The sequence below is a fragment of the Paroedura picta genome, chromosome 4 (genome assembly GCF_049243985.1).
Source record: "Paroedura picta isolate Pp20150507F chromosome 4, Ppicta_v3.0, whole genome shotgun sequence".
In the NCBI taxonomy this organism is placed as follows: Eukaryota; Metazoa; Chordata; class Lepidosauria; order Squamata; family Gekkonidae; genus Paroedura; species Paroedura picta.
Window position 1 is genome coordinate 11,598,336 of NC_135372.1, and position 27,778 is coordinate 11,626,113.

General features: G+C 49.4%; 1 protein-coding gene across 3 annotated transcripts; it reads left to right on the top strand.

The window, feature by feature from the left end:
• Positions 1 to 1,146: 1,146 nt before the first annotated feature.
• Positions 1,147 to 27,664, top strand: STAP2 (signal transducing adaptor family member 2). 3 transcript variants are annotated; one of them, XM_077331908.1, is made up of 14 exons: positions 1,147 to 1,320; positions 3,755 to 3,826; positions 4,537 to 4,668; positions 5,282 to 5,338; positions 6,639 to 6,820; positions 9,140 to 9,271; positions 10,430 to 10,499; positions 11,488 to 11,590; positions 16,890 to 16,982; positions 18,222 to 18,377; positions 21,479 to 21,514; positions 21,755 to 21,829; positions 22,862 to 22,957; positions 24,924 to 27,664. In XM_077331908.1, the coding sequence occupies exons 1-14, from the start codon at positions 1,225 to 1,227 to the stop codon at positions 25,001 to 25,003; spliced, it is 1,380 nt and encodes a 459-aa protein (XP_077188023.1). In that variant the 5' UTR covers positions 1,147 to 1,224; the 3' UTR covers positions 25,004 to 27,664. The 3 variants fall into 3 exon arrangements, with proteins under 3 accessions (XP_077188023.1, XP_077188025.1, XP_077188024.1); XM_077331910.1 differs by lacking the exon at positions 1,147 to 1,320 and having other exon boundaries at positions 3,755 to 3,852; XM_077331909.1 differs by lacking the exon at positions 1,147 to 1,320 and having other exon boundaries at positions 3,760 to 3,875.
• Positions 27,665 to 27,778: the final 114 nt, after the last annotated feature.

Consider the following 27,778-nt stretch of genomic DNA (forward strand, 5'->3'; position numbering starts at 1 on the left):
AAGCCTACCGGACTCGCCAGGGGAGTTTTGATGTCAGACTGGTGTCCATTAATTCTTTGGTGGAGGGTTTGACCTGTTTGACCTTGGCCCAGCTGCTGAACTCCGGTCCCTGAACTGCTGGTCCACAGAGGGAAAGGCCCTCAAGATTCCTGAGGGGCAGCCACAGGCAGCAAGCGTATGATGAAGTTCCCCTGGGTGCCACCTCTGGGCCCACGTTGGGGCCCCAGGCAGAATGCTCAGTCACCCCATAAATCAGGGTTAGCATCCTCCATTGTGCCTGAGCCAGCCGTGGGCAGCAAGCCCTTCCCGCTGGGCGGACAAGGGCCTGAACCCGTCCCAGCCCTTCAAAGCTCAGCAGGAGGAAGGTGTCTAGAAGCCCGGCAGCCTGAATGGGATTGCTGAACGACTGCTCTGATGCTCCCAGGGTGCTAAATCCCGGAGGTTGGCTCCCGTCAGAGAGCCACCTGCAAGCCCTCTCCTGGCATGGAATGGCCTGGCCGGGACTGCACACCCTCCCGGGGCCACCGCTGCACCGGAGAGCAACAGATATCCAGGTAATTGAAGTCACCCATAACATTTTGGTTAGTTTATACCAGGGGTAGTCAACGTGTGGTCCTCCAAATGTGCATGGACTACAATTCCCATGAGCCCCTGCCAGCGTTTGCTGGCAGGGGCTCATGGGAATTGTAGTCCATGAACATCTGGAGGACCACACGTTGACTACCCCTGGTTTATACTACTCCAGTTCTGCAGCCCCCAAAGTGGCTACCAATTAGACCTGATAAATGAACAAATAAATATATTTTTCTTCCCAATGAGGACCCTGTTCTCCTTCCCTCCATCTTAGTGACACAACAACCACCTTGTGAGGTAGGTTAGAGCCCCTCTTTTCTTTTTAGGACTTCTCACCTTCGGGGGTCTAACTCTTGGCACTGGGGAAAAGGTTTGGGAGTTAATCTCTGATGCAGATGAGGCCCGGCTGGGACGGGCACTGGAAGGTTAAAAAATTGCTTTGCTTTGCTTTGCTCTTTCTCCTGCCTGGCCAGAACATCCGTCCAAGGTTCAGCGGCCCAATCACGCCTGCCAAGGGGAGGGCCTCGGGGAATTTCAGGTAAAAGAAAAACCAGAAAAGAGTAAACAGTGTCCTTTGATTTATGGCATTCTGCTTCCTGGTTCCAGACCGTGAGAAAGAACCTGCCAGAAAGCCCAGGTTGCTGTGAGAAGATGGCTGTGCCAGCCGGCCAGGCCAGGAAGTCGAGGGGAAGCCAGATACCCCATTATTACGAGGGATACCTGGAGAAGAAGGCGCCCTGGGAACAAGTAAGTGTTGCCAGCTGCTCGTGGGGAAAACAGACCCAGCAAGCTCAGGAGCCTTTTAACGGAGGCTTGCTCTGCGGAAATCTGCTCCCCGTGGCACGAAGCTGGGCACGCTCCCTTGGGGCACGGTGGCAGAGGCCTGAGTGGGCAGCTTGTTTGGCCTGGGAGGCATTTCTTAATTGCTCTGAACGTCTGTGATAAGATGGCCCAGGTTTCAAAATGAACCTGCCCAAAGAAAACTTGGATAACATTTTGGAACCTCACTTCTAAAGGATTTCCTCCAGAGTCTGCATCTAGAACTGCTGCTGCTGATTAGTATTGAATGTTTTGGTAAATTAAAAATCTCCCCCCTCCCGCCCCCGCCCCCCCCATCACAATTGGGTCTGATTATGGATTGGCTTTCTCAGTGGTGGCCCCCCAAATGCGTTATCCCCGTTAATCCTGCAGTTCACCCTGCTGAGCCAGGTGAGAGTCATGTCCCAGGGATGTGAGTGTTGTGCTTTCCAGGGAGATGTGACAGAGTCCTTTACAATCTCCCCAGCAGACCCTCTGGCTGCCCTCCCTACTGGGAAATGAAGCTGCCAGCAAGACAAGTCAAGAAATTAACGGAGTGCGTACTTTTAGGAGAGTTGGTCTTGCATTTAGGGGGACTGCCCGATAGGTCTGCATAGGTCTTGTACCTCCTTGGCCGCATGTTTTATATTATTACACAGAACTCTGCCAAATGCACTCGCGAGCTAAGTGAAGACTTCTTAAGGAGAGCTGCCCCGTTCCACTCTTGCATTTGGTCCATGTCGTGTCTCATTTGCCCTCTTGATCTTGCTGCCTTTTGCTGGGTGTTTTTCCTCCCCTGTTGATACCTGGTGGCTGTTCTCTCTTCTCAGTCCTCAGGGGGAGGGGGGGGGAAGTTGTGCTGGTCTTCATTAGCCACAGATTCTGTTTATTGTTCTGTGTCAAGTTGAGTGTGACTCTTTTGCGTCAGTTGTCCAGGGAACCAATGGGATAGAAGTAGGTCCATAATTGGAGACGCGGCTGAATTAGGGGATCATGAACTCAAAGGCTTTTTCCACCCACTCAGAGACACTATTGCAGCCTTTCTCTACTTTTTTACTGTTGAAAAACCCCTGAAACATTCTTTTGGCTTTGAGAAACCCCAGAAGTGGTGCTATGGGGCAGAATATGGTTGGGAAGCAGAGCTGTGGATATACCCATCTGCGGCCCCTCTCCTTCCCACCCCCTCCAGGCCCATTATGGGCCATTTTGGGACAGGTGGGGGGGAGGTTGGCATAACCATATATAGTCATAAATGTTTAACAAATTTAAAATATATTTTAAAAAATTAACTCCAACCTCTTCAGAAAACCCTCCCAGGCCTGTGAAGAAGCCCCAGGGTTTAATAAATCACTGGCTGCAATACCCGGCAGTGTTGCTTCATATTTCAGGGCTGACCCCTAATGACCCTAAGCTCAGTTTTCGCCCCACCAACCTTGTGCTTGAGAGGGACCTTTCTTTTTGGACAGGGTGGCCAACTGGTGAGGAACAAGCCAACCTGTCCTCTTCTTAAAGGTAAAGGTAAAGGTATCCCCTGTGCAAGCACCAAGTCATGTCTGACCCTTGGGGTGACGCCCTCTAGCGTTTTCTTGGCAGACTGAATACGGGGTGGTTTGCCAGTGCCTTCCCCAGTCATGACCGTTTACCCCCCAGCAAGCTGGGTACTCATTTTACCGACCTCGGAAGGATGGAAGGCTGAGTCGACCTTGAGCCGGCTGCTGGGATTGAACTCCCAGCCTCATGGGCAAAGCTGTCAGACGGCTGCCTTACTACTCTACGCCACAAGAGGCTCATAAGAGGGTCCTCTTCTTACGTCTGCAAATATCCGCAGCTGAGAGAAAAATATTGTTTACCTGATGCAATTTGGCAGAGGCACCAAGCAGCTAAAGGCAGGCGTACAAGTCTTTGCGGTAACCGCATTCTGTACGCGAGTCCAGTGGCACCTTGCAGACCCAGTTTGGTTCAAGGCGTAAGCGTTCGTGTGGACGACAATCAAACGTGGTTGGTCTTCAAGGTGCCCCCGGGCTCAGCCTCTGTTCTAGCGCTGCAGACCAGTGGGCTGCCCGCCTGAATATGCTTCTGTGCACGTTCTCTCCGAAGAAAGTCTCACTTTAAGCATGCAAAAGATCCCCTCTTTGCAGGGTGAGCTCAACACTCAATATCCCAAAATTCACTGAGGATTTCTAACAAGAGAGAGTTGCAGTTGTGGGCTGAATTTACAAGAGTGTGATGAAAGAAAACATTGTGTGTGTGTTAAAAATAAAATAAAGAGCACGTTCTCTTTAGGCTTGTACTGGTGTTGACTGTAACTTCTTGGGAGCAGAGACTAGATCTATCCAATGCCTAGAATGCAATGCAAATAACTGTTGCTTCCCCCTACTTGTAGGCTTACAAGAAATTCTGGGCTGGCCTCCGAGGCCTCACTCTTTATTTCTACAACACCAACCGAGATAGCGAGGTAAATGCACTGGGGAAGATGGACAGGTAGGCCTGGGGACAGAATCCAGGTAGGCAATCTCGGTGGGGTGGGGCTGGGGGGGTGGGAGAGAGGTGACCTAGCTAAATTGCATGTGAGAGTCCAGCTGGGGTGGTTAGAGGGCCAGGACAGGATATGGAATCCCCACCTTGCTTCAGAAGCTCAAGGGTTACCTTGGGGAGGCCTGACCTACCTGGCAGGGTTGTTGTGAGGCTAAAATGGAGAGGAGAAGAGTGCAAGCTTCCTTGTGTCCCTGTCAGTGAGAAAGGTGGATGATAAGTAAAATGAATAACTAAGATGAGGTGCCATTTCCCAACCACTGGCAATAGGGTTGCCAGCCTCCAGGGGGGACCTGGAGATCTGCTGTTGCTATTGATCTCCAATTGAGCAAGATAAGTTCTCCTGGAGAAAGTGGAGCGTGGAATCTATGGCATCGTGCCTCGTTAAAATCCCTCTCCTCCCTAAACCCTACCTAAGCTCCATCCCCAAAATCACAACGTTTTTCTCAACCCAGAGCTGGCAGCCCTAACTAGCAACAGAAATTTAGGAGGTTAATCGTGGGCCAAGAGGTAGAGACGTCTGCTGCCCTGTGAAAGCCCATGAACCTGGCACAGAGGGGGAAACTGGAGACTGAGCCAGGAACACGAGACCTAGGAACTTGGGATCTGAGTCTACCTGCAATTCCTCCCCAGTGTGTCGACCGACTCGATTTGGCAGACTTTGTGTCGCTAGTGGAGGACAATCCGCCAAGATCGGTGGCTGCATGGTCCACGGAAGGGGCCAGGTTGACCGTCAGGATGAGGAGCCAGGAGGTGAAATTAAAGGTAACCTGTCTGGGCAGCAGGGAAGTCTTCACAGTGCTTTCAGAAAGGGCAGGTGGAGTGGGGGAATCAATTGGTGGCAGGGGCTCCATGCAGGAAAGGAAAGGAAAGGAAAGGACAGGACAGGACAGGAAAGGAAAGGAAAGGAAAGGAAAGGACAGGACAGGACAGGACAGGAAAGGAAAGGAAAGGAAAGGAAAGGACAGGACAGGACAGGAACGGAAAGGAAAGGAAAGGAAAGGAAAGGAAAGGAAAGGAAAGGAAAGGAAAGGAAAGGAAAGGAAAGGAAAGGAAAGGAAAGGAAAGGAAAGGAAAGGAGGGGCTGGGGGTATTCTGGAATGCTTCCCTGTAATGCATCACCCGTGGGGGGGGGGGGAGGCGCGGGCACGCCGGTCGAGGCACACATGCAGGCGAATTGCACCACCCTAGATGGGCCTGGGAGGCCAGGGACCTCAGAGTAGGGTCTAATGCCAGAGAATTTGCCCTCCCAAGCAGCCATTTAATCCAGGGGAACTGATCTCTGTATCCTGGAGATGATCTGTATTTCTGGGGGATCCCCATGTCCCACCTGGAGGCTGGCATCCCAGAGTTCTTAGGAAATGCGTTTCTGTTTCAGATGGAGAGCTTGGAGTCCCGGGAGATGTGGAAAGGATTCATTCTCACAATGGTGGAGGTGAGCAGACTCCTATGCAAGAGGTCAAGCCTCCTTCCTGGGACTGGGATTCAGTGGATTAGTGCCTCTGCATGTGGAGGTTCTCCCCTGTCACCAGGGCTCACGGCCACTGACTGGCCTCTCCTCCATGGGCCGGTCTGATCCCCCTTTAAAGGCCACTGTCCCTGTGGCCATCACGCCTCAGCATTTCCTGTTCAAGAAGCTCTGAGCTGCACAGGGCAGGGAAAAGCTTTCCTCTGTCGGTCACCAAAAGAGCCTCAGAGACGATGGTCACAGGCTGAGGCAGCCAGGCTGAGGTAGAGGTAGACTCTTTGGTTAAGGTCTGAGAAGCTGGCCTTTGAATCCCTGCACTCCACAGCTCCTCGGATGGCTTAGGTTTCCCTCTTGTTGCCTTGTTTACCTTGCAGGGCTGGTGTGAGGTTGGAACGGGAGGGGGAAGCATGCTGCCCTGAATGCTTTGGGGAAAGAGCAAGGGGAAATGTGACAGGAAGACTCCTTGGTCTGGCACAACACAGCTGCCTATGAAAACTGGTCAAAGAATTCAGCAGGAACGCCCATGCCAAATGCGTCTCGCCCTCCGCCAGCCTGGCCTGAGCTTAGATGCTGCCAAATGTTCCTTGGGGCCAAGGTGGTGTCGTGGTTAGAGTGCTGAACTACATACGGTTTCCAGTGTGCACTCAGCCATGACATTCGTTGAGCTGTCCCTCGCTCTTAGCCTAACCTACCTCACAGGGGTGTTGTGAGGATAAAATTAAAGAAAGAAGCCCCTCTCTTCAAACATACCTGAAGCTCCCTTTTCAGGCTACTGGTTCATCAAGAAGAAGAAGAGCTCCTTTTTTGTATCCTGTTTTTCATTACTCGAAGGAGTCTCAAAGCGGCTTCCGATCGCCTTCCTTTCCTCTCTCCACAACAGACACCTTGTCAGACAGGTAGGACTGAGTGAGCTCTGAGAGAACTGTGACTGGCCCAAGGTTGGTCATGTGGAGGGGGGGAATCAAACCCGGTTCTTCAGGTTAGAGGCCAACGCTCTCAACCACGTCACCACACTGTTAAGGAAGTTAAGGCCAGTCCTGTCTGCTCAGACTGGCAGCCGCTCTCCCAGGTCACCTCCTGCCAGATCCTTTCAAGTTGAAGAAGCCAGGGATTGAGCCAGGCACCTCCTGCTTGTCCAGCAGAGGTTCTTCCACTCTTGAGCCGGTTGGGCCTTCCTGAGAATTTGTGCAGCAACCCCAAACTGCTTCCAAGCCACCTGGCCTGGTGTGCCCTCTGGCCTCTGACCCTGTGCTCTGCTGCTCCACAGATGGAGGTGCCCACCAGCCTGGCCTTGCTCCCGGGGCACATCTACATGCTCTCGGAAGCTCTGGAGAAGGAGAGGGAGCAGCGGTCCAAGGCGGATCGGCCTGACACACGGGAAGGCATCCCCAGGCTCAGCGAGCGCTCGGCCCCGCCTGGAGGAGAGGCACCGGAGGCCACATATCCAGAGTGGGTAGATTTGTATGCTCCTTGTGGGCAGAGGCGTCTCAGCCCATTTGAATAAGGCAGTGTGTAAAAGCTGCATGTGTTTTCGTTCGGTTTCTATCCTCGAGAAGCAGTGAAGAGAATGACTGTGTGAATAGGTCGTTCCAGGTGTTCTAGTCGGGAGGCTATCGAACTTTATGAGTTTTATCAATGATCTGGATGAAATCTGAGGATGACACCAAATTGGGGGGGAGTAGCAAACATTCGAGAAGACAGAGTTAAATGAGATGATGAAGAAGAAGAGCTGGTTCTTATATGCCGCTTTTCTTTATCTGAAGGAAGCTCAAAGCGGCTTTCAGTTGCCTTCCCTTTCCTCTCCCCACAACAGACACCCTGTGGGGTGGGTGAGGCTGAGAGAGCCCTGATATCACTGCCCGGTCAGAACAGCTTTATCAGTGCTGTGTTGAACCCAAGGTCACCCAGCTGGTTGCATGTGGGGGAGTGCAGAATCGAACCCGGCATGCCAGATTAGAAGTCCGCACTCCGAACCACTACACCAAACTGGATCCGAACACCCTGGGAAAGTGGGCAAAGGAGAACAAGATGCAATTCAATAAGGAGAAGTGCAGAGTTCTACATCTGGGTCACAAAACTGAGAAGCAGCCATACTGGATGGCACATGGGTAGCAATGTATGTGGACAAGATCCTGGGGTTACTTGTGCACCATAAGCTAAATATGAGCAGACCCTGTGATGTAAAGAAAGCCAATGCAACCTTAGGCTGGATCTGCAGGAATAGCTTTAAACTACGTGTAGAACGATACCGGCTAAAATCATGAAAAAAAATTTCGTAGTCAGAGTAGTTCAGCAGTGGAATGGGTTGCCTAAGGAGGTGGGGAGCTCCCCCTCTAAGCAGCGGTTGGACAGATACTTATTGGATGTTTTAGGCTGATCCTGCATTGAACAGAAGTTTGAAGTAGGGGTGGCCAAATTGTGACTTTCCAGATGTCCGTGGACTACAATTCCCATGAACCCTTGCCAGTACTATGCTGGCAGAGGCTCATGGGAATTGTAGCCCATGGACATCTGGAGAGCCTCAGTTTAGCCACTCTTGAGAGGGCCTGTATGGCCCCTCCCAACTCTAGGGCCCATTCTGCACATAGGATAATGCACTTTCAATGTGCTTTGGAACCTGGATTTTCTTGTGCAGAACAGGAAAATCTACTTCTAAAGTGCATTGAAAGTGCATTATCTGTTGTGTGCAGACTGGGCCCTGGATTCTAGGATTCTATTACATATACGTAGCCATCTGAAGTCCATAGTAATAGAACAAAATGAGTAGCAATCACAGGACACAAGAAGAAAATCAGAGTCCAGTAGCACCTTTAAGACCAACAAAGATTTATTCAAGGCGTGAGTTTCCGAGTGCAAGCACTCTTCCTCAGACTATGAACTGACCATCATGACAGTGGGAATATATAAGCAAAAGTTAATCCTGTTACATTAGCAAACTGTGTCACAACATCCAAATACAGCCATATGATACTTCTTTGCTAAAAAAGACAGATCCCTCGAATGTTACCTCCTTACAGTTCCTCAGTGTCTGCATTTCCCGCCTCTGTATTTCCTGACTCCGGCTGGCCCCTCTTAGTGACCCCCCTCACCTTCTGACCTCCTGTGGGTTGTGATGAAGTGAGCTTTCATTCATGAGAACTCATTTAAGGCTCTACTAGACTTAATTTTGTAATATTAGGCCACTGAAATAGACCTTCTGTGCTCAGGGGCAACCCATGTCTGAAAACCAACATTGGTGACAAGCCACAGGGACACCACTTTGCAGCTCAGGCTGGCCAGGTTCCTTCCTCTCCGTTGTTTACACAGAGATCTTTTGGGATTATAGCCATTCTCCAGGAATCAGGGGTAGTCAAAGTGCGGCCCTCCAGATGTACTTGGACTACAATTATCATGCATTCTCTGGCAGGGGCACATGGGAATTGTAGTCCATAGACATCTGGAGGGCCGCAGTTTAACAACCCCTGCTCCAGGTGATAGAGCTGAGGTCCCCTGCTTCGGAGGGGTGGACTGCCTGGCATTCTACCCCATTGATGTCCTCAAGTCCTGCCCCTCCCTAGCTGCATACGGAATTTGCCAACCCTGAGCCGATGACCCTAAGGGCAGTAGAAGGCAACAGTCAGAAAGGGGCGATTTAGGTGACGCTGAGTGCTATTAAGCCCATTTTACAGATGGGGAAGCCTGAGGCTGGCTAGAGGCCGTCTGAGAGGACCTGTGCCAGGAGGGGATTGGCCAGACTTCTCTGCTTCCCCTGCACTCCCCCCCCCCCAGCTGTTTTTTCAGAGTCTCCAGGACGGAGGCCGAGGCACTGCTGGAGAAGAACGAGAGCTGCGGTAACCTGCTTCTGCGCCCGGGGAGGGACAGCAGCAGCATCTCGGTGTCCACACGCCAGATGGTGAACGGGTGAGTTTGGGCCACAGCTGACCGGGGGGAGCGGGAGGGGGCTGAGACCAGAACCGCCAAGGAAGTCTGCTGGGAGCCAGGCTTTGGGGCCTTCTTAATAAGCCAAAGAGAGCAGGGCTGGGCAACACTTAGCAGTTGTCTGCAAACAGCCCAGATTTCTGCCTTTGTGTGGCCAGGAAAACATCCCTTTTTTCCCGATTTTCCAAGGCCCGTCATGGAGCTCCAGGCACCTGGAAACCGGAGGGGGGAGAGGAACGAATGCAATGGCCTAAGTTAGCTGTCAGCATCGCAAAGCAAAACATCATTCCACGTTTCACAGTCTTACCTCTGGAGTGGGAGGGCGAGGTCATGGCAGCGCAGGAAGGGTTTTGTCCCAAGAAAGTACAAATGTTCTTTGACAAAAAAATGTATAGGTGGCGAATGCATTTCCTGGATCACCTCCCTTCAAACGCCAAAGAAATGTCTGTTCCTGAGCAATAGGAATTTCCTGCTTTAGAGTTGTGGATCTGGGACCTTGGGCCAGGCATTCTCTCTGATCCTACCCTACTCTACAGGGTTGTTGTTATGATAAAATAAGTTATATATATTGTTGTGAGCCGCCCTGAGAGTCTGGGCTTTTACCATAGAGCTTCAGGACTCATGATGTGATGTTGCAGTGTCGTTTGAGTTAGCCTGTGCCCACCAATTCCCAGAGCTTGCCAGCAGGTACTCCCCTTGAAGTTGATGGGTGGTAAAGAAAGTAACTTCCGGCAGTGCTTGGTAAACCTGTGGAACCTGGTGCCACAGGAAGTAGCGGTGGCCCCTGCTTTTGGTTACTTTCAGGTGGGCTTGACTAGCTCAAGGAGAAGCACACCTTCAAGGAATATCAGCCATGATGGCTGAATGGAACCTCCCTGTTCAGAGGCAATATATCTGCTCTGAACACAGGTTGATGGAAAGGAAAAGCTGTGCTCTGTTTATGGGCCGGTGAGTGGCCTCTGTAAGAAATGTATGCTGGGTTAGATTTATCTATTTATTATATTTATGTTTATTTGTTTATTATATTTATATACCACCCTCCCTGGAGGCTCCTTCCTTGGTCTGATCTGACAGGATTCTTATGTTTTCATGACCTGAGGGGGCCATTTTTAATTGAAGGCCTTTTCTTCTCTGTTGCAGAACTGCTGTTCTAAAGCACTATAAAATCAACCAAGTTGGCAAACAATACATCATAGATGTTGAGGATCCGGTAAGATGGCAGATCCTGGTAGCCCCCCCACACACACACACCTCTCCCCGCAATTGCCTCAGCAAACTCTGAAAGATTTGGGGGTGAGGCTGGTGCCCGGGCAGGGTGGAGTTGGGAGAGGATGTGATGTCACTTCTGGGTGACATTCTATGCTGCCTCCCCTCACCCATGGCATTGGCCATAGAGACCAGGGAGATCCGAAGTGTGTCAGTACGTGGAGGCCATTTTTTAAAACTTTACCTCAGTTCCTCAATGGCAGGAAATTGGGGCTGCCCCACCTGGTTCAATAGAAAGTTTAGTGCCTGGATTTAGCAGGGATGCAGATAAGTTTAGGAGCTGGCGTGTGGAAAGCAGCATGTGTTCATTGCCTGACATCTCCGGCAGGCAAAGGATTTTGGGTAGCAAGACTCTCAGAACATGGGCTGGATTGAGTGGGGGTCGAGAGAAGTGAGGAAACATCTGCTTAGTTGGCAGAAGATCCCAGGTTCAATTCCCGGTGGCATCTCCAGTGTCAAAGGTTCAAGTGGCAGGTGGAAGACCTACCAGGAGAGCCTGTGGCAGTCTGAGCAGACCTTGATGGACCAAGGGCCTAATTTGATATAGGCAGGTTCAGATGGATAAGGGAGTAGGAGGGCTTAGAGAGGGGCCTCCGGGCATATCGGGCACTGCAACACCAAGGGGAAGGGCAGACTCACTCCAGGAAGCAGTCCTTCATGCTGGGAAAAGCTTCACCTGCCCTCTTCCCTGCATGAAGACTTTTGCGGAAAAAAAGAAACACCCATTTCCTTTTCTCCAGGCAGGCCTGTGGCTACAAGTCAAGGCTCTGCTGGGAAAGGAGGGCGGAACTGAAGCGCCAGGCCCCATTGAATACAATAGGCTTACTCCTGAGTCAGCGTGCCCAGAATTGCATTGTAATCCTCTTTGAGCAGTCATCCGTGAAGTGACTTGAAGCCCTTTGTCCATCTCATTTGTTTCCTTGTTCCTGCAGTACTGCTGCTCCTCTCTGGCAGGCGTGGTGGAATTCTTTGTCAAAACCAGCAAGCACAACCTGGTCCCCCTGCAGGTTGACGACAGCTATGCGGAAACCTTGGGTATGTTCCCAGGAGGCCGTGGCAAGCTCACCCCCTCCTGGGCTGGGGGATTTACCTGGCCTCAGGTTGCCAGAGCTCTGCACGACTCTTTTCCTCCAGGCTTAATAACTTCCAGCCCAAATGGAAGGTTGAATTGTTTGTTTCCTCAAAAAAATCACTTCCTGTTGCCTTTGATCATTGTGATTTATTCAGATGTTGTGGGTACTTTGCGGGCAGCTTTGAATAGGTCTCTGGTGAAGATCTGAGCAAAGAGAAAAAAATTCCTGCCAGGGGTGGTTTCTCTTGATGGCAGAGTACCCACACAGCAGTGGGGCACAGCCTGATGAAATAGCTGATGAAGGTTGATTTAGGGATTAACATAGTTCATACCTCACTCACCTGTCTCATTGTTCTCTTTCTAACCCCTGCAGGGTTCTCTTCTCTTCTTTGTAGAATCATAGAATCATAGGGGCTTTCCGCACCGGGATCTTTGTAGCAAATTGGTTGCTGAATGAAAAATCGCCATTTAAAATAGTGGAATTCGTCGTTATGCATACCTGCCTTTGTAGTGGAATCCAGTTGCGTTTTGTAGCGTTTCCCACAGGCTTCCGGTCTCGGCAAAAATCGCTAGAAAGGAAGCGCTATTGCCAAGCTCGTCCCGCCCCTGGCCGTCAAGCAGCCAATGGGCAGCCGTTAGCATGCTCCCAAACAGCCCCTTTCCCTTTAAGAAAGTTTAAAAAAAAAACAAAACAGACCCATTGCAACGAATCTGTGTTGATTCGTTGCAACGGAGAGACCCATCCAGCTGCCTGGTGTGTTTGAGCTGTCATTTGATCGTTGCCACGCTCCCTCCGAGTGAAACCCCCCCCCCTCTCACGGGCCCGATTTTCGGCTGAAAATCCAATGGGCAGCCGTTAGCATGCTCCCAAACAGCCCCTTTCCCTTTAAGAAAGTTTTTTTTAAAAAAAACCCAGACCCATTGCAACGAATCTGTGTTGATTCGTTGCAACGGAGAGACCCATCCAGCTGCCTGGTGTGTTTGAGCTGTCATTTCATCGTTGCCACGCTCCCTCCGAGTGAAAAAAAAAAATCCCCCCCCTCTCACGGGCCCTATTTTCGGCTGAATGAATGTGTAAAAAATAAAGGGAAAATACATCAGCAAACGGGCTTTTCTGTTCTTTGTGCTTAGTGACTGAAGGGGAGGGACTGAAGCCGGGGAAGCCTCTAAACAGAAAGGGGCTCGCTGGTGCGTTTATCCCCGCTCGCTCGGAGAAAAAAAAAATGGCGATCGCTTCGCCGGAAGATCAGAGGAGAGAGCCAGGGGGAGGGACTTTGTAGAAACCGCAACAATGTTAACGCACAGGTCTTTTTCGCTAGTGTTGCAGATTGGTTGCAGGAGTGTATCGCTTTCCGGAGGGTGAATCCACTTTTGGGGATTTCCCTGAAAGCGCTACAAGGAAGCGCTTTTTGCAGATCGGTTTCAGGTGTGTGGCAGATTGTCAACGACGTAGTGAATAATGGCAAATCAGTAGCGTTTTCAATTGGCAACCATTGTGCGATTTTGAAGGCGTGCGAAAAGCCCCATAGAGTTGGAAGGGGCCATCTAGTCCAACCCCCTGCTCAACGCAGGATCAGCCCTAAGCATCCTAAATCATCCAAGAAAAGTGTGCATCCAACCTTTGCTTGAAGACTGCCAGTGAGGGGGAGCTCACCACCTCCTTAGGCAGCCTATTCCACTGCTGAACTACTCTGACTGTGAACATTTTTTCCCTGATATCTCGCCTATATCATTGTACTTGTAGTTTAAACCCATTACTGCATGTCCTCTCCTCTGCAGCCAACAGAAACAGCATCCTGCCCTCCTCCAAGGTCTCTTGTACACGAGACATTGCCTTTTACATTATCTCTACTCAAGGTCTAGTGTACAAAGTCCACATGGTTCAGCTTCTTGTGTAGACTTTCAGACTTTTCTTAAGAAAGTGGCTTGGGGAGAACGTCTGCAATCTTTTTCGCGGAGCGCCTTCCGATTGCTCCCCCCGCTTGTCAGTCTGGGGCCAAGGGGCCAATCAGAAGGTGCACACAGCACACCTTCCGATTGGCCCCTTGCCCCTGGAATCAGGAGCTGCAGCGGAACTGCCCCGAGGGCAGCGCCAAGGCCGGAGACACGCCGGGGTGTGCGTGCGGGGGTAAGGCTCCTCTGGGGATGGGAGCAGGGGGGCTGCCCCGGCCCCTTCTAAGCCCGTTGCTCCCTGCCCCTCCACTGGCCTATCTCCCGCACCCAGCCGCCCGCCCGCTAGCGCCCGCTGTATTTGGGCTACAGCGGGCCTAAAGGCTAGTAGTAGAATAAGTGTCCACTGATTGACTTCCTATCTGTAGCCAATCTTGCCCAGTCTGCACCCATATATCTTGCTAATCTGGGAGGGTCACTTGTTGGTAACTTCAGTTTCAGGTGTGCAGTGCCATACAGGTACTTTGCTAGTCACCTGACTGCATTCCATCGCTTGGCAATTCCATTTCTCTGCATAACATGCCCACAGCTGCTGTGATATCTGCCAGAGCGGGCAGTCCCTCACTGGCAGCGTTCAAGCAATGGTTGGATACACACTTTTCTTGGATGCTTTAGGATGCTTAGGGCTGATCCTGCGTTGAGCAGGGGGTTGGACTAGATGGCCTGTGTGGCCCCTTCCAACTCTATGATTCTATGATTCTATGATTCTATCTGGATGCGTCTATGTGCTTCTGTTCAGCAGTCTTCCAACTGCTTCTCTGCATTGCTTGTTGTCAGGCAGAAGTTTGCTACTTCCTTGCTCGTCCAGGTAGTTTGTTTTCATAGGAGTGCTTGCTGGCTTCATGTGATCCAGAAATTCTCGGATTTTCTGTTTCAGAATCTGCTTGCATTCCAAGATAGTAGTTGATGTTTCCTAATTCTTTCCTCCCCACTTCTTGATTCAGATGTTGAGCAATTTCATCACAGTTCTCCTTTTCGTAGCCTTTTCCTAGGTCATCCCCGTAAATATGAATGTAAGTCTGCTTGTTGTCTCTTGAATACAGGCCCTGTTCTGTCTTGCTTTGCTGAAATCCTTCCTTGGTTAGAATTGGATGGAGTTTCTCATCCCAACATCTCTCAGCTTGTTTTAATCCAGGGGTAGTCAAACTGCGGCCCTCCAGATGTCCATGCACTACAATTCCCAGGAGCCCCTGCCAGCATTCGCTGGCAGTGGCTCCTGGGAATTGTAGTCCATGGACATCTGGAGGGCCGCAGTTTGACTACCCCTGTTTAAATCCATAGATGCTCTTTTGCGGTTTACGCACCTGTCTCTGGATTGTTCAGATCCGGGTGGCTGTTCTTCCTTCATTTATCCATGACCATTGCAACAGTCACTTTGTAGTCAATCGATCAAACTTTACGACAGTCGTTCAGACCAAGTTATATGAAGTCGATACATAAGAGACCAAAAGAATATGGTCATTTAATGTAATACAATTTAAAACAGATCATAAAATAGAACTTAAAACTATGCTACTTTAGAGCATTGGATTTTTATGGCGGCGGCACAAAACTTAGCCGGCTGAGTTGTCACCTGGGGGGACTCATGACTTAGCAGCCTCTTTGCTTGATCTACACCATGATGTCCTGGCAACTTTTTAAGGAGAGGTTCAATCAAGTTGCTACGAATGTCTACATCAGCAGGGCAGTGGAACAATATATGCTGTCTTGTATCAATTTCGCCACTCCCACAAAAACATTGTCTCAGTGTGAGGCCAGTGTAAGATGCTTTGTAGTTTCCCCAGCACTCAGCTTTTCTTTCTAATTAGGTTGGTCATGGAGTTGTCCTAATTAAGCACCACTGTCATCGTGGCCACCTCGCCGGCCAAGCCACCAAACCCTCATCCCTTCTGCTCCCCTTCCCCCCCCACCCCGCTGGTCCACCTGCCTGATGTTCAGCCCTTCCCTTCCCCCCTTGCCTTGGCCTGAGCTGCTGCTACTGCCGCTGCCTCGCAAGGAACCGTCTTCTGCAGTGTCCAGCAGAAGATGCTACCCTGCAAGGAGATAGCAGTGGCTCAGGCCGAGGTGGACCAGCAGGGTGGGGGCAGGGAGGAGAGGAGCAGAAGGGACGAGGGTTTGGCGGTTTGGCCAAAGAGGTGGCCACGGAAACATTGGTGGTTAATTAGGACCACTGAAGAGAAGCTTACAGATGGCAGTTGAACTACTGCAGGGGTGGGAATCTGCCTCCCTCCCCATGCCCTCCGCTGGCCAGACACATTTGGATTGGGGGGGGGGGCTGTGTCTTCCATGGCAATGCGCATACATTGCAATGAGTACGAATTGCCACAAGTAGTAAATAGCACTCAGGGGAACTTTGGAGACCCACAAACTTCTGATTGGTTGCCTCCAGTGATTGACAGGCCAAGGAACAGTGAGGAGGGGGAAAGGTGAGATGTAGCAGTTGAAAAAAGTGGAAAGGCTTTTTTCCTGCAATTGTGGGACGGAGACAAAGTGGCACTGTGCAGAAATTCCCCGGGAATTACCATACTCAATAGGAAAGAGGAGAGACAGAGACAGGTTTTACATCTGTAACTGAGAGAGAACGATGGAGCGTGGGACTTCCAAGAAGAAGGGGGAAATTGCCCCAAGAGTAGCAATCTGGAGTCAGACTGACACTTAGCAGGAAAGAAGGTGCTGACCTTGTCCTCTAGCTGCCCCTTGCAGGGTCTTCTCCTCCTCTTTGTACACCAGGCAGTGTCTTTTCCAACAAGAAACATCAGGATGTGCTAGTCCAGTCAGAGAAAGAGAGGGCAAGAATTGCATGGGGAAATCTAGATCCATCCTGACCCTATGGGTGCAGATTAGGATGAGTGGCATGCAGGATTGATCATTCTTCTCCTGAGTCTCTACTTCCCCTCTTTTCTTGCTGCTATTCCCCATGTTTTTTGATGTCATTTTGCTGCCCTCGTTGCAAAAAAGGCTGAAAAACTAAACAATCAGTGGACATTTTGACACAAGAACACAGCTGCTAGTGTGAAAAGAAAGACTCTGGCTAGGGACTTTCCAACACAAATCAGGGATTATTGGGTCAAATTGTCAGGGATGAGAAATTTAGTAGCATCCCTAATGGACACACACAATGGAGGCAGGAAGTCTCCAAAGAGCCCATCACAACACTTGAGGAAACTATTTGAAAACTATCAGGAAGATCCTGAGCTAACTATGCTATCTCCTCCAACGCCCCCTGCAGGACATTTTTCATATGCCTTTGAATTATGCACACTACAGATCTTGTATGCCCCCAACTCATCTTTCCCTTGCTTGCTTCCACAGAGTTTGTGTTGGTGGATCATGAAAACGGGGAGAGTACGCGGACAATCCCAAAGCCCCCCCGACTGCCTGATATCCCCCCACCATCCCCAAGAGGTGACTCTGCTTGGCTTACGGCAAAACTGAATCTTTTCCTCCTTGCTGAGTTCTAGGCACTTGTGGGGGACATGCAACTTTGAATGACTTGGATCCCGTAATCTGGACTTCCAGGGGCTTGGTGCTTTTGCAGTCGGAAGCAGGCAGCAGAATTCAACTTTGTTGATCTTAAAGGTGCCCCTGGATTCACTGGGTTCTAGCAAACCCTGAAAATCCAACTCTTCCCCTTCACCCCAGTCTCTGAAATAAATGCACTTAAGGCATGCATGTGACCATTGCAGCATGTGGTTGTTGGCGATGCTTTTAATAGGGTTGCCAGACTTTAGGTGAGCAAAAGAAGGTAAGTTGCTCCCTAGATTTAAAGAAGAAGAAAGCCAGTTCCAACAGCGATCCTAATAAAGGCCACCGAGGAAAGACTGGTGTTTGAAAACACTATCTGGATAACATTTTGCCTTGATCCATCTTGAATGAACTGTAATAAAAGAGCATAAGGATACACAAGAGATATTTTAAAAATTCTGTATCTGGAACGCCGGTGGAGTTGGTTTTCTTCTTTGAACCTCCAGGTGAAGCCTGGAGTTCTCCTGGGATTATACCAGACTACAGAGATCTGTTCTCTTGAGAAAATGGCTGCTTTAGAGACTGAATATGTCATTGTACCCCACTAAGGTCCCTGCCCTCCCTCAACTCCACCTGTCCCAGGGTTCACCCTAAATCTCCATTGTATGTATTTTATATATTACATTTTATTAAACTAGAACATCCCCAAATCCCCAGAAATGTCCCAACCTGCAGTTGGCAATTGTATTCATAATGCTTATTTTTGAAATGTGTATCCTTATTGAGGACCCAGAATGGCATATGAATGAGGCACGTCCAGGCATTTCCTCCTGGCTGCACTACACACATGCCATACAATTAATAAATAAATAGGGCCAGGGTGGCCAAACTGTGGCTCTCCAGATGTCCATGGACTACAATTCCCATGAGCCCCTGCCCGCAAATGCGGGCAGGGGCTCATGGGAATTGTAGTCCATGGGCATCTGGAGGGCCACAGTTTGCCAACCCCTGACCTAATACATACATATCCATCGAATATTCATGAGCCCATGCTGGCAGGGCTCATGGGAATCGTAGTCCATGGACATCTGGAGGGCCACAGTTTGGCCATCCCCGAAATAGGGACTCAACCATGGCAGGCTTAAATGAACTGTTCGTTCCTTCTGGGTGTCTCCACAGCTGTTGTTACGGAGCAACCCAAGAAGCCCTTGCTGCCTCCAAGAAGCCAGCCACGTCTCCTGCCAGTCCTAAGAGCTGAGACCCCCCGAGCCAGCAAGCCTGAGAATGAATACATGGTGGAAGATGGACCAGAAGAGACGTACATGAACCCTGAAGGTTTGCTGAGGGACACATGGATGCTCAGGAGCCATGTCAGAAACTGGAAGGTCCTCTGTGGCTGGCAGGGCTGTGGTGATGTCTTGGAATGTTCACAAATTGCTCAACTGTCCAGGTCAAATGCATGGCCTGTTGTATGCTATCAGTTGTATGCATGCTACCTGTTGTATGCATGGCCTGTGGTATGGGTTAAAAAAAAAGTTGTTTTTTCGTAACTGGGAAAAAGAATCACCTGTGCTCAGTTTCTGAACCGCAGCTGCTTTTTCAATTTGCATTCCTTTAACCAGATATATCTTGGGTAAATTTTATTCAAGCTACCAGGAAAGTCCCCCCCCCCCCAATGAATACATAATTTTTGCAAATTAAATCCATCCTTGAATTCCTGTTTCTAATGCAGGGACTGATTGAAATTCAGTCTATTAATACACTGCATATAATGTCTGCGTCCAGAACTCTTTTGTTGTTGTTAGGTGCAAAGTCGTGTCCGACCCATCGCGACCCCATGGACAATGATCCTCCAGGCCTTCCTGTCCTCTACCATTCCCCAGAGTCCATTTAAGTTTGCACCTACTGCTTCAGTGACTCCATCCAGCCACCTCATTCTCTGTCGTCCCCTTCTTCTTTTGCCCTCGATCGCTCCCAGCATTAGGCTCTTCTCCAGGGAGTCCTTCCTTCTCATGAGGTGGCCAAAGTATTTGAGTTTCATCTTCAGGATCTGGCCTTCTAAGGAGCAGTCAGGGCTGATCTCCTCTAGGACTGACCGGTTTGTTCGCCTTGCAGTACAAGGGACTCGCAAGAGTCTTCTTCAGCACCAGAGTTCAAAAGCCTCAATTCTTTGACGCTTGGCCTTCCTTATGGTCTAACTTTCACAGCCATACATTGCAACTGGGAAGCCCATAGCCTTGACTAGACACACTTTTGTTGGCAGGGTGATGTCTCTGCTTTTTAGGATGCTGTCTAGATTTGCCATAGCTTTCCTCCCCAGGAGCAAGCATCTTTTAATTTCTTTGCTGCAGTCCCCATCTGCAGTGATCTTGGAGCCCAGGAAAATAAAATCTGTCACTATCTCTATTTCTACCCCATCTATTTGCCAGGAATTGAGAGGGCCAGATGCCATGATATTTGTTTTCTTGATGTAGAGTTTCAAGCCAACTTTTGCACTCTCCTCCTTTACCCGTTTCAACAGGCTCTTTAGTTTAGGGGTAGTCAAACTGCGGCCCTCCAAATGTCCATGGACTACAATTCCCAGGAGCCCCTGCCAGCGTTCGCTGGCAGGGGCTCCTGGGAATTGTAGTCCATGGACATCTGGAGGGCTGCAGTTTGACTACCCCTGCTTTAGTTCCTCTTCACTTTCTGCCATTAGAGTGGTATCCTCTGCATATCTGAGGTTGTTGATATTTCTCCCTGCAATCTTGATCCCAATTTGTGACTCCTCTAATCCCGCCTTTCTCATTATGTGCTCCACATACAAGTTAAATAGGCAAGGCGACAGTATACAGCCTTGCCGAACTCCTTTCTCAATTTTGAACCAATCAGTGATTCCATGTTTGGTTCTCACTGTTGCTTCTTGACCTGCATATAAGTTTCTCAAGAGCCAAATAAGATGCTCTGGTATTCCCATCTCTTTAAGAACTTGCCACAATTTGTTGTGCTCCACACAATCAAAGGCTTTAGCATAGTCAATGAAGCAGAAGTAGATGTTCTTCTGGAACTCTCTAGCTTTCTCAATGATCCAGCGTATGTTGGCAATTTGATCTCTAGTTCCTCTGCCTCTTCGAAATCCTGCCTGTACTTCTGGAAGTTCTCGGTCCACATATTGCCGGAGCCTAGCTTGTAGGATTTTGAGCATAACTTTGCTAGCATGAGAAATGAGTGCAATAGTGCAGTAGTTTGAACATTCTTTGGCATTGCCCTTCTTAGGGACTGGAATGTAAACTGAACTTTTCCAATCATGTGGCCATTGTTGAGATTTCCAGATTTGCTGGCATATTGAGTGTAGCACTTTTAGTGCATCGTCTTTTAAGATTTTGAATAGTTCAACTGGAATGCTGTCACCACCACTAGCTTTATTGTTGCTCAGACTTCCTAATGCCCATTTGACTTCACATTCCAGGATATCTGGCTCCAGGTCAGTAACTACCCCATTGTGGTTATCAGGGATGTTAAGCTCGCTCTTGTATAGTTCTTCTGTATAATTTTGCCACCTTTTTAAAATCTCTTCTGCTTCTGTGAGGTCCTTATCATTTTGGTCCCTTATCATACCCATCTTTGCATGAAACATTCTCTTCATATCTCCAATTTTCTTGAAAAGATCTCTGGTCCTCCCTATTCTATTGTTTTCTTCTATTTGTTTGCATTGTTCATTTAAGAAGGCATTCTTATCTCTTCTAGCTTTTCTCTGGAATTCTGCATTCAATTGGGTGCATCTTTCTCTTTCTCCCTTGCCTTTCACTTCCCTTCTCTCCTTAGCTATTTGTAAAGCTTCCTCAGACAGCCATTTTGATTTCTTGCATTTCTTTTTCTTTGGGATGGTTTTAGTTGCTACCTCTTGTACAATGTTGCGAACCTCTGTCCATAGTTCTTCAGGCACTCTGTCTATCAGATCTAATTCCTTAAATCTATTTGTCACCTCTACTGTATATTCGTCGGGGATATGATTTAGTTCATACCTGAGTGGCCTATTGCTTTTCCCTACTTTCTTCAATTTGAGCCTACATTTTGCAACAAGAAGCTGATGATCTGAACCACAATGAGCTCCTGGTCTTGTTCTTACTGACTGTATAGAACTTCTCCATATTTGGCTGCAGAGCACATAGTCAATCTGATTTCTGTGTTGACCGTCTGGTGTTGTCCGTGTGTAGAGTCGTCTCTTGGGTTGTTGGAAAAGAGTGTTTGCTATGACCATTGTATTCTCTTGACAAAATTCTACCAGCCTGTGCCCAGAACTCTTTGCCCTACACATTTTGGTTGCCTGTTTTCGAATTGGAGTTTGGCCACTTGCCCAGAAATGATATGCCCCCAATTTTTTAGGTCTGGTCTGGGGACAGAAGGGCCCTTTGTCTCTCCATCTGTTTAATGCCTGTTTTGTATTTCTCCCACAGATGAGGCTGAGATCAGGCAAACGAAGACGGCCAACGGTTAGTGGGTCAGCTTTGTGGTGCTCTGAGAATACAGTGGCTGTTGATTCCTAAGAGCAGCCAGGAGGGCCCTTGGCGGGTGGTCAGCCTGCTTTCTTGACAGGACAAGTGGGGATGAATTAGCAACGGCCCTGCCACAGAAGAAAACCTCCCCGAATCAACTCTTTCCCCCCTAATGCAAGTTCTCTTGCAAAAATTCTGTAACAAAATTCCAATTCCTCTTCCTTTGGTTCTTGACAGTGAAAGGCCAACCTTCCCAAGGGGGAAGCAGAATCAGCTGGATCACAGCACCACCTAAAGTGCCTCCCAAACCAGGTACATGACTCACTTCTCCATTGGGAAACGATCATGCCAGGTGCCGGGTGCTGCCTGGCCCTCTGAAGGGACACAGTCCCTCACCAGATGGCTCAGGGGCGGGGAGCTTCATAACCAGCAAGGCAGCTGGGGGGGGGGGGCTGTCGGTCCCATTTTGGGGTCTGGATGTTACAATCCAAATTGGGCCCCTGCAGCGTTTGAAAAATAACTTCTGTGCAGCTGCAATCTGGCTCAAGGGACTAGATCTACCCCATATCATCACAGGGGATAAATCAAGAACTGCCTGAACACCCATTTTGCATCCAGAAGGTCGCAGGTGCAGTCCCTGGTGTTTGCACCTGTAGGCATCTGGAAGAGCCTGGGTGCTCCCACAGAGAAAGTGGCTTTGTCAGTTTGCGGTGTAGGAGTGGAAGGGTTTGCTAGAGGTTCCATGCACAGTTATATAGTCCAGGGGTAGTCAACCTGTGGTCCTCCAGATGTCCATGGACTACAGTTCCCATGAGCCCCTGCCAGCTGGCTGGGGGCTCATGGGAATTGTAGTCCATGAATATCTGGAGGACCACAGGTTGACTACCCCTGACCATCCTGTACCATCCAGTCCTTTTCTGGGCTCATCGCTGTAGATATCTGTAGTCAGTGTTTCAAGTTCAAACTTTATTACGGTCGTTCAGACCACGTTGTATGAAGATAATACATAAAAGACCAAAAGAATATGGTCATTTGATATAATGCAGTTTAAAACAGTTCATAAAATAGAGCTTAAAATTATGCTGCTTTAGAGCATCGGATTTTTATGGCGGCGGCACAAAATTTAGCCGGCTGAGTTGTCACCTGGGGGGGACTCATCACTTAGTGGCCTCTTTGCTCGATCTACACCATGGTGTTCTGGCAACTTTTTAAGGAGTGGTTCCATCAAGTTGCTAAGAATTGTAGTCAGTGTTTTAGGTAGTAAAGGTTGCCAGGCAAGTGGGGATGAAAAAGATCTACCTCTGCCCGAGTCTGACCCATCACTTCCTTGTGTGTTTTCCAAAGACCTCAGTGCGTTTATGACTCCCAGCGATCCAGCAGGCTGCTCCAGAGCACAGAGACCTCGTGTGACCAAGTCGTTGCCAAGGGGATTCTCCATGGGTAGGTCAAGGGATGCAGGAGGGAGGCAGATTCACAAAGGGTCAGGGTGCAATGCTCTGCACGCTTCCTTGGACATAAATCCCATTGAATTCATAGAATCATAGAATTGGAAGGGGCCATACAGGCCATCTAGTCCAACCCCCTGCTTAACGTAGGATAAGCCCTAACCATCCTAAAGCATCCAAGAAAAGTGTGTATCCAACCTTTGCTTGAAGACTTCCAGTGAGGGGGAGCTCACCACCTCCTTAGGCAGCCTATTCCACTGCTGAACTACTCTGTGAAATTTTTTTCCCCTGATATCTAGCCTATATTGTTGTACTTGTAGTTTAAACCCATTACTGCACGTCCTCTCCTCTGCAGCCAGCAGAAACAGCATCCTGCCCTCCTCCAAGTGACAACCTTTCAAATACTTAAAGAGGGCTATCATGTCTCCTCTCAGCCTCCTTTTCTCCAGGCTGAACATTCCCAAGTCCCTCAACCTATCTTCATAGGGCTTGGTCCCTTGGCCCCAGATCATCTTCTCCATGATTAGTAGGACTTTCCCCCAAATTCAGTAGGACTTTCCCCCAAGTAGATAAAGCAGCAGCAGTCTGCCTAATAATTTCTTTCCGTTTCCAGCTGGTTTAACTGCTGCTTGTGACCTCCCCCAAAGACTCCTGAGCAAACTGGTCTGATGCGCCGAGTTTCCCCATTATGAGGAAAACATAAAAATATTTTACTGTAGGGAGAGGAAAGATGACTAAGGGGGAACAACAGAGCAATGTTTAACACAGTTTAATTCTGGGCATTAGCTTTCATCTACGCATGTGTGTGCAGCTAATAGCCAGAATGAAACTTTGTTCTGTTGCTTCTCCTTAGTCATTTCCTCCCCCTCCTAACAATAAAAAGTTGTCCAATCAGCACTCCAAGGCGGGGCGACGCCTGCTTCCAGCCCCGCCTTGCTTGAGACCCACTAAGTAATTCTTGAGGCACCCCAGCTGCTCAGCACCACGAGAGCAGTGGTTCTCAACCTTGGGGTCAGGACCCCGTTTGGGGTCGCTTGGCCCCTTCCCCTGGGTCGCCTGGTTGCCTGCTGTGGCGTCGGCATCTGGTAGCATGCGGAGGTGGGTGGTGCCGGAGGCGGGCGGAGCTGGCGGACGGAGGCGGTGGAGCCTGCCTCCATGCTGCCTCAATTGTCGTGCGCATGCGCACGCTACTGTTGTGCGCATGCGCCACACTAGCTGCCGCCAAAGTTGGGGTCGCCCCAAAGAAAAGGTTGAGAACGGCTGAGCTTGAGGGTCTTCCATGTCAAAGGAGATGGCAGGCAAACTATAAGCCTTTGAATAGTTCATTTTTTTAGAAATAAGAACTGCTCATTGTACATTAAAGATGTTCTTTTCCAAATTAAAGCTGAAATTCTCCAGAGTGAAGGTGGGGAGGGTTGTTGAGAAGCCTGCCTTTTTAAAATAAGGTAAAGGTAAAGGTATCCCCTGTGCAAGCACCGAGTCATGTCTGACCCTTGGGGTGACGCCCTCTAGCGTTTTCATGGCAGACTCAATATGGGGTGGTTTGCCAGTGCCTTCCCCAGTCATTACCGTTTACCCCCCAGCAAGCTGGGTACTCATTTTACCGACCTCGGAAGGATGGAAGGCTGAGTCAACCTTGAGCCGGCTGCTGGGATTGAACTCCCAGCCTTATGGGCAAAGCTTTCAGACGGCTGCCTTACCACTCTGCGCCACAAGAGGCTCTCCTTTTTAAAATAGGGGAATGCTTTCACTTGCGATACAAGATTAGGCACTTAATTCTCACATTAGGAGATCGGAATTTTTTTAAAGGTCAGATATGGCAAAGGGGGGCAAGCTGGGGCAGGATAGACATTCTAAGTTGCCCTTGATTCACGCCCCATTTGGGACGCATGCATGATGTCATTTCCGCTCCCTGCTTCTGCGGCTGAACAGCACAGTCACCCACAGACTTCTTTTCACAGGGATGTCTGAGGAACTGGAAAGGAAACTTCAGGAGCGGAGGGCGACCCTGGAGCTCAGCGAGGCAAACATCTTGTCGTAACGCTCCTGGAAAAGGAGGTTTTTGGCCAAGCCACCTCTGAAATCGTCGCATTTCCCAGCCCACCTCTGCTTCTCTGTTCCATTGAATCTTCTCATGCAGCATTAGATGATCTTGTATTTCAAAGGACTCCATCCTTTTTTTTTTTAAGGATGACTCTCTGCCCCATAGCTGATAACAAAGCTGGGAATTGTGTCCAGCACTGCCACTAACAACCGAACTGGGTTTGGACCCTTCTTGAATCTGGGAGCTCTTACAGGATTTTGAAAAAGGGTCCTGACTGCCACCATAAACTGCCAGGAGATGGCCAATCATAAAATGGCTGCCGTAGGAGAGGTGGAATGAGCTCTTTGCTTTGGGGAAGAGACATGAATTAGTTTAACTTCCAAAGAAAGGGGGACATTTTGCTAACTGAACTATCACAGGAAGAGGTTGCCAGTGGGCAAGCTGGGGCCACACGGCTGTGGTTTGCCTGCCTGGGATCAGCGTGGTGTGTTGTGTTGCAAGTCAGCTTGTAAGGACGGAGCCAAAGCTCCCTCCTAATCGGTCAAGAAGACCCTTTGCCCAAGACTAATGCGGAGAACAGGAACTCACATGCAGCTGCCATGGTCAGCACACAGGGGTGCTGCAGACACTACATCCATGACTTGCCTGACTTCCCTTGACCATTGGCTGGACTGCTGTGATGTAACAGAATGTTCCCAGTGATGGCCACCATGGAATGTTGTCGGGAGGTACATTTGACTAGCAGAAAGCTCTTCAGCAGTATCTGGGAAGGGGAACAACGCTGATCAATGTGGACAGGGAGCGTGGCCCAGGAATAACAGTGGGGGTGGGGTTGGGGGTGGAGTGTCTGGACTTCTTTGCTTGATCGGAAGCAGCCCTTCTCAAAATGTTTAGCTACTGCTCTATAAAGGTTGGTTCACATCATCCTGGGCCATTGTGCTTTTGTACCTCCAAACAGGACTGTAGCCATGAGAGTGGAAAAGGGGGCGGTCACCCCATCAATCATTGTCATATCAACATAAATTTTCTATGTAAAAAAAAAGGAAGGAGTTTAAAAGTGTGAATATCAACCCAAAGGTTCTGGTCTGACCCCCTGGGGCAAGAGAGAACAACTCTGTTCCATCTTCTACAGCAGTGGTCCCCAGCTTTTTTATCACTGGGGACCGGTCAACGCTTGACAATTTTACTGAGGCCCGGGGGGGGGGTAGCCTTTTGGCGAGGGGCGTTGCAGCCGCCGCCTGAGCCCCTGCTCCGCCTGCTTTCCTGCCGGAGCCCCTGACTTAATGCCGCCCACTGGGGGGCGCTGCCAGCCATCCTGGGCAGAGTCTGCACTTACTTTGTTTATTCCATTGTCAATCGTGCTGAATTCAGATCTTTTTGAACTCGGGTCTTCCTCTCCCCCCCCCCCATTGAAACAGGAAAGTCTTCTGCACGTGTTTAGGGTAGTTCAGAAGGGGGGGGAGCCAAGCCTCTTTCTTTCTTTTCTTGAAGGGGGGGGGAGAGGAGCCAAGCAGGAAGCCTCTTTATTTTTTTTTTGGAGGGGGGGGGACGGGAGAGGATCGAAAAAGGCAGAGAAGGGAGAAAAAATCCAGGACCCACAGAAGTTGAGATAAACTAGGGGCTTCTCCTTTAAGGCAAGCTTGTCACATGACCAGGTGTGACCTATCAGAGGTTCTCTACTGGAGCTTTCTTTCCCAATCCGGATTTGAAAAATATTGAGCATTAAAAGCACTCTAAGATATCGCACAATAAAGGTAGGGTCACTCCGGATCAATCCTTCTTGCTGCAGAAGGAAATTTTAAACCGCCCCAAATCCAAACGGAAATTGCATTCTGTGTAGAGGGCAGGGACTGAATCGATCTGGGGTTGGAATAAAAGCTCCGTGCAGTTTACACCCTGGTTTCTTTAGGTACTTCCCAATTTCCTTCCCAAGGGAATTGTCTGCAATTGTAGGGAAGGCTTGTGGCCAATCAAATATTGCACAGACAGTTTGCACAAACACTACAGTGTCCACACTTATGAAGTTCCCCAGATCCCATATTTAGATTATTAGGTATGTAAATATCAGATCTAATCAATGTGTTCCTAATACCTGAAGGCTTTCTGAAACATACCTGACACCATGTGCCTATTAATTATTTTTCTTCCTGTCTTAGCTAATGTAGTATATGCCAAAGATCAAGGCCCATTCCGCACAAGGATCAATGTGGCACATTGCTTGCAGAAAGAAATAACAGAATTTAAAATAGTGGAATTTGGCATAATGCATACCTGCCTTTGTAGTGGAATTCAGTAGTGTTTCAATCATTTCCCACAGGTTTCCGGTCTCGCCAAAAATCGCTAGAAAGGAAGCGATTTTTTCCATGCTTTGTCCCGCCCCTGGCTGTCAATCAAACGAGCAGCCAATGGGCAGTTGTTACCATGCTCCGGAAAAGCCCCTTTCCCTTTAAGGTTTTTTAAAAAAAGAAAAACACACATTGCAATGAATATGCCTTGATTCCTTGATTCCTTGCTTCCTCCTAATGTAGAGACCCATCTAGCTGGCAGCTGGTGTGTGAGCTGCTGATTCATCGTTGCCACGCTCCCCCAAGTGGAAACCCCCCTCCCCCGTGCATGGGCACGATTTTCGGACAAAAATAAAGGGAACTTGTAAACGGGGCTGTGTTGTGCTTGGTGACCTAGGGGAGCTTTAAAGCAGCTCTGTGGAGGGACTGCAGCTGGAGAAGCCTCACTGGGTGAATGAAGGCTCGCCGGGTCGTTGCTCTCCACTCG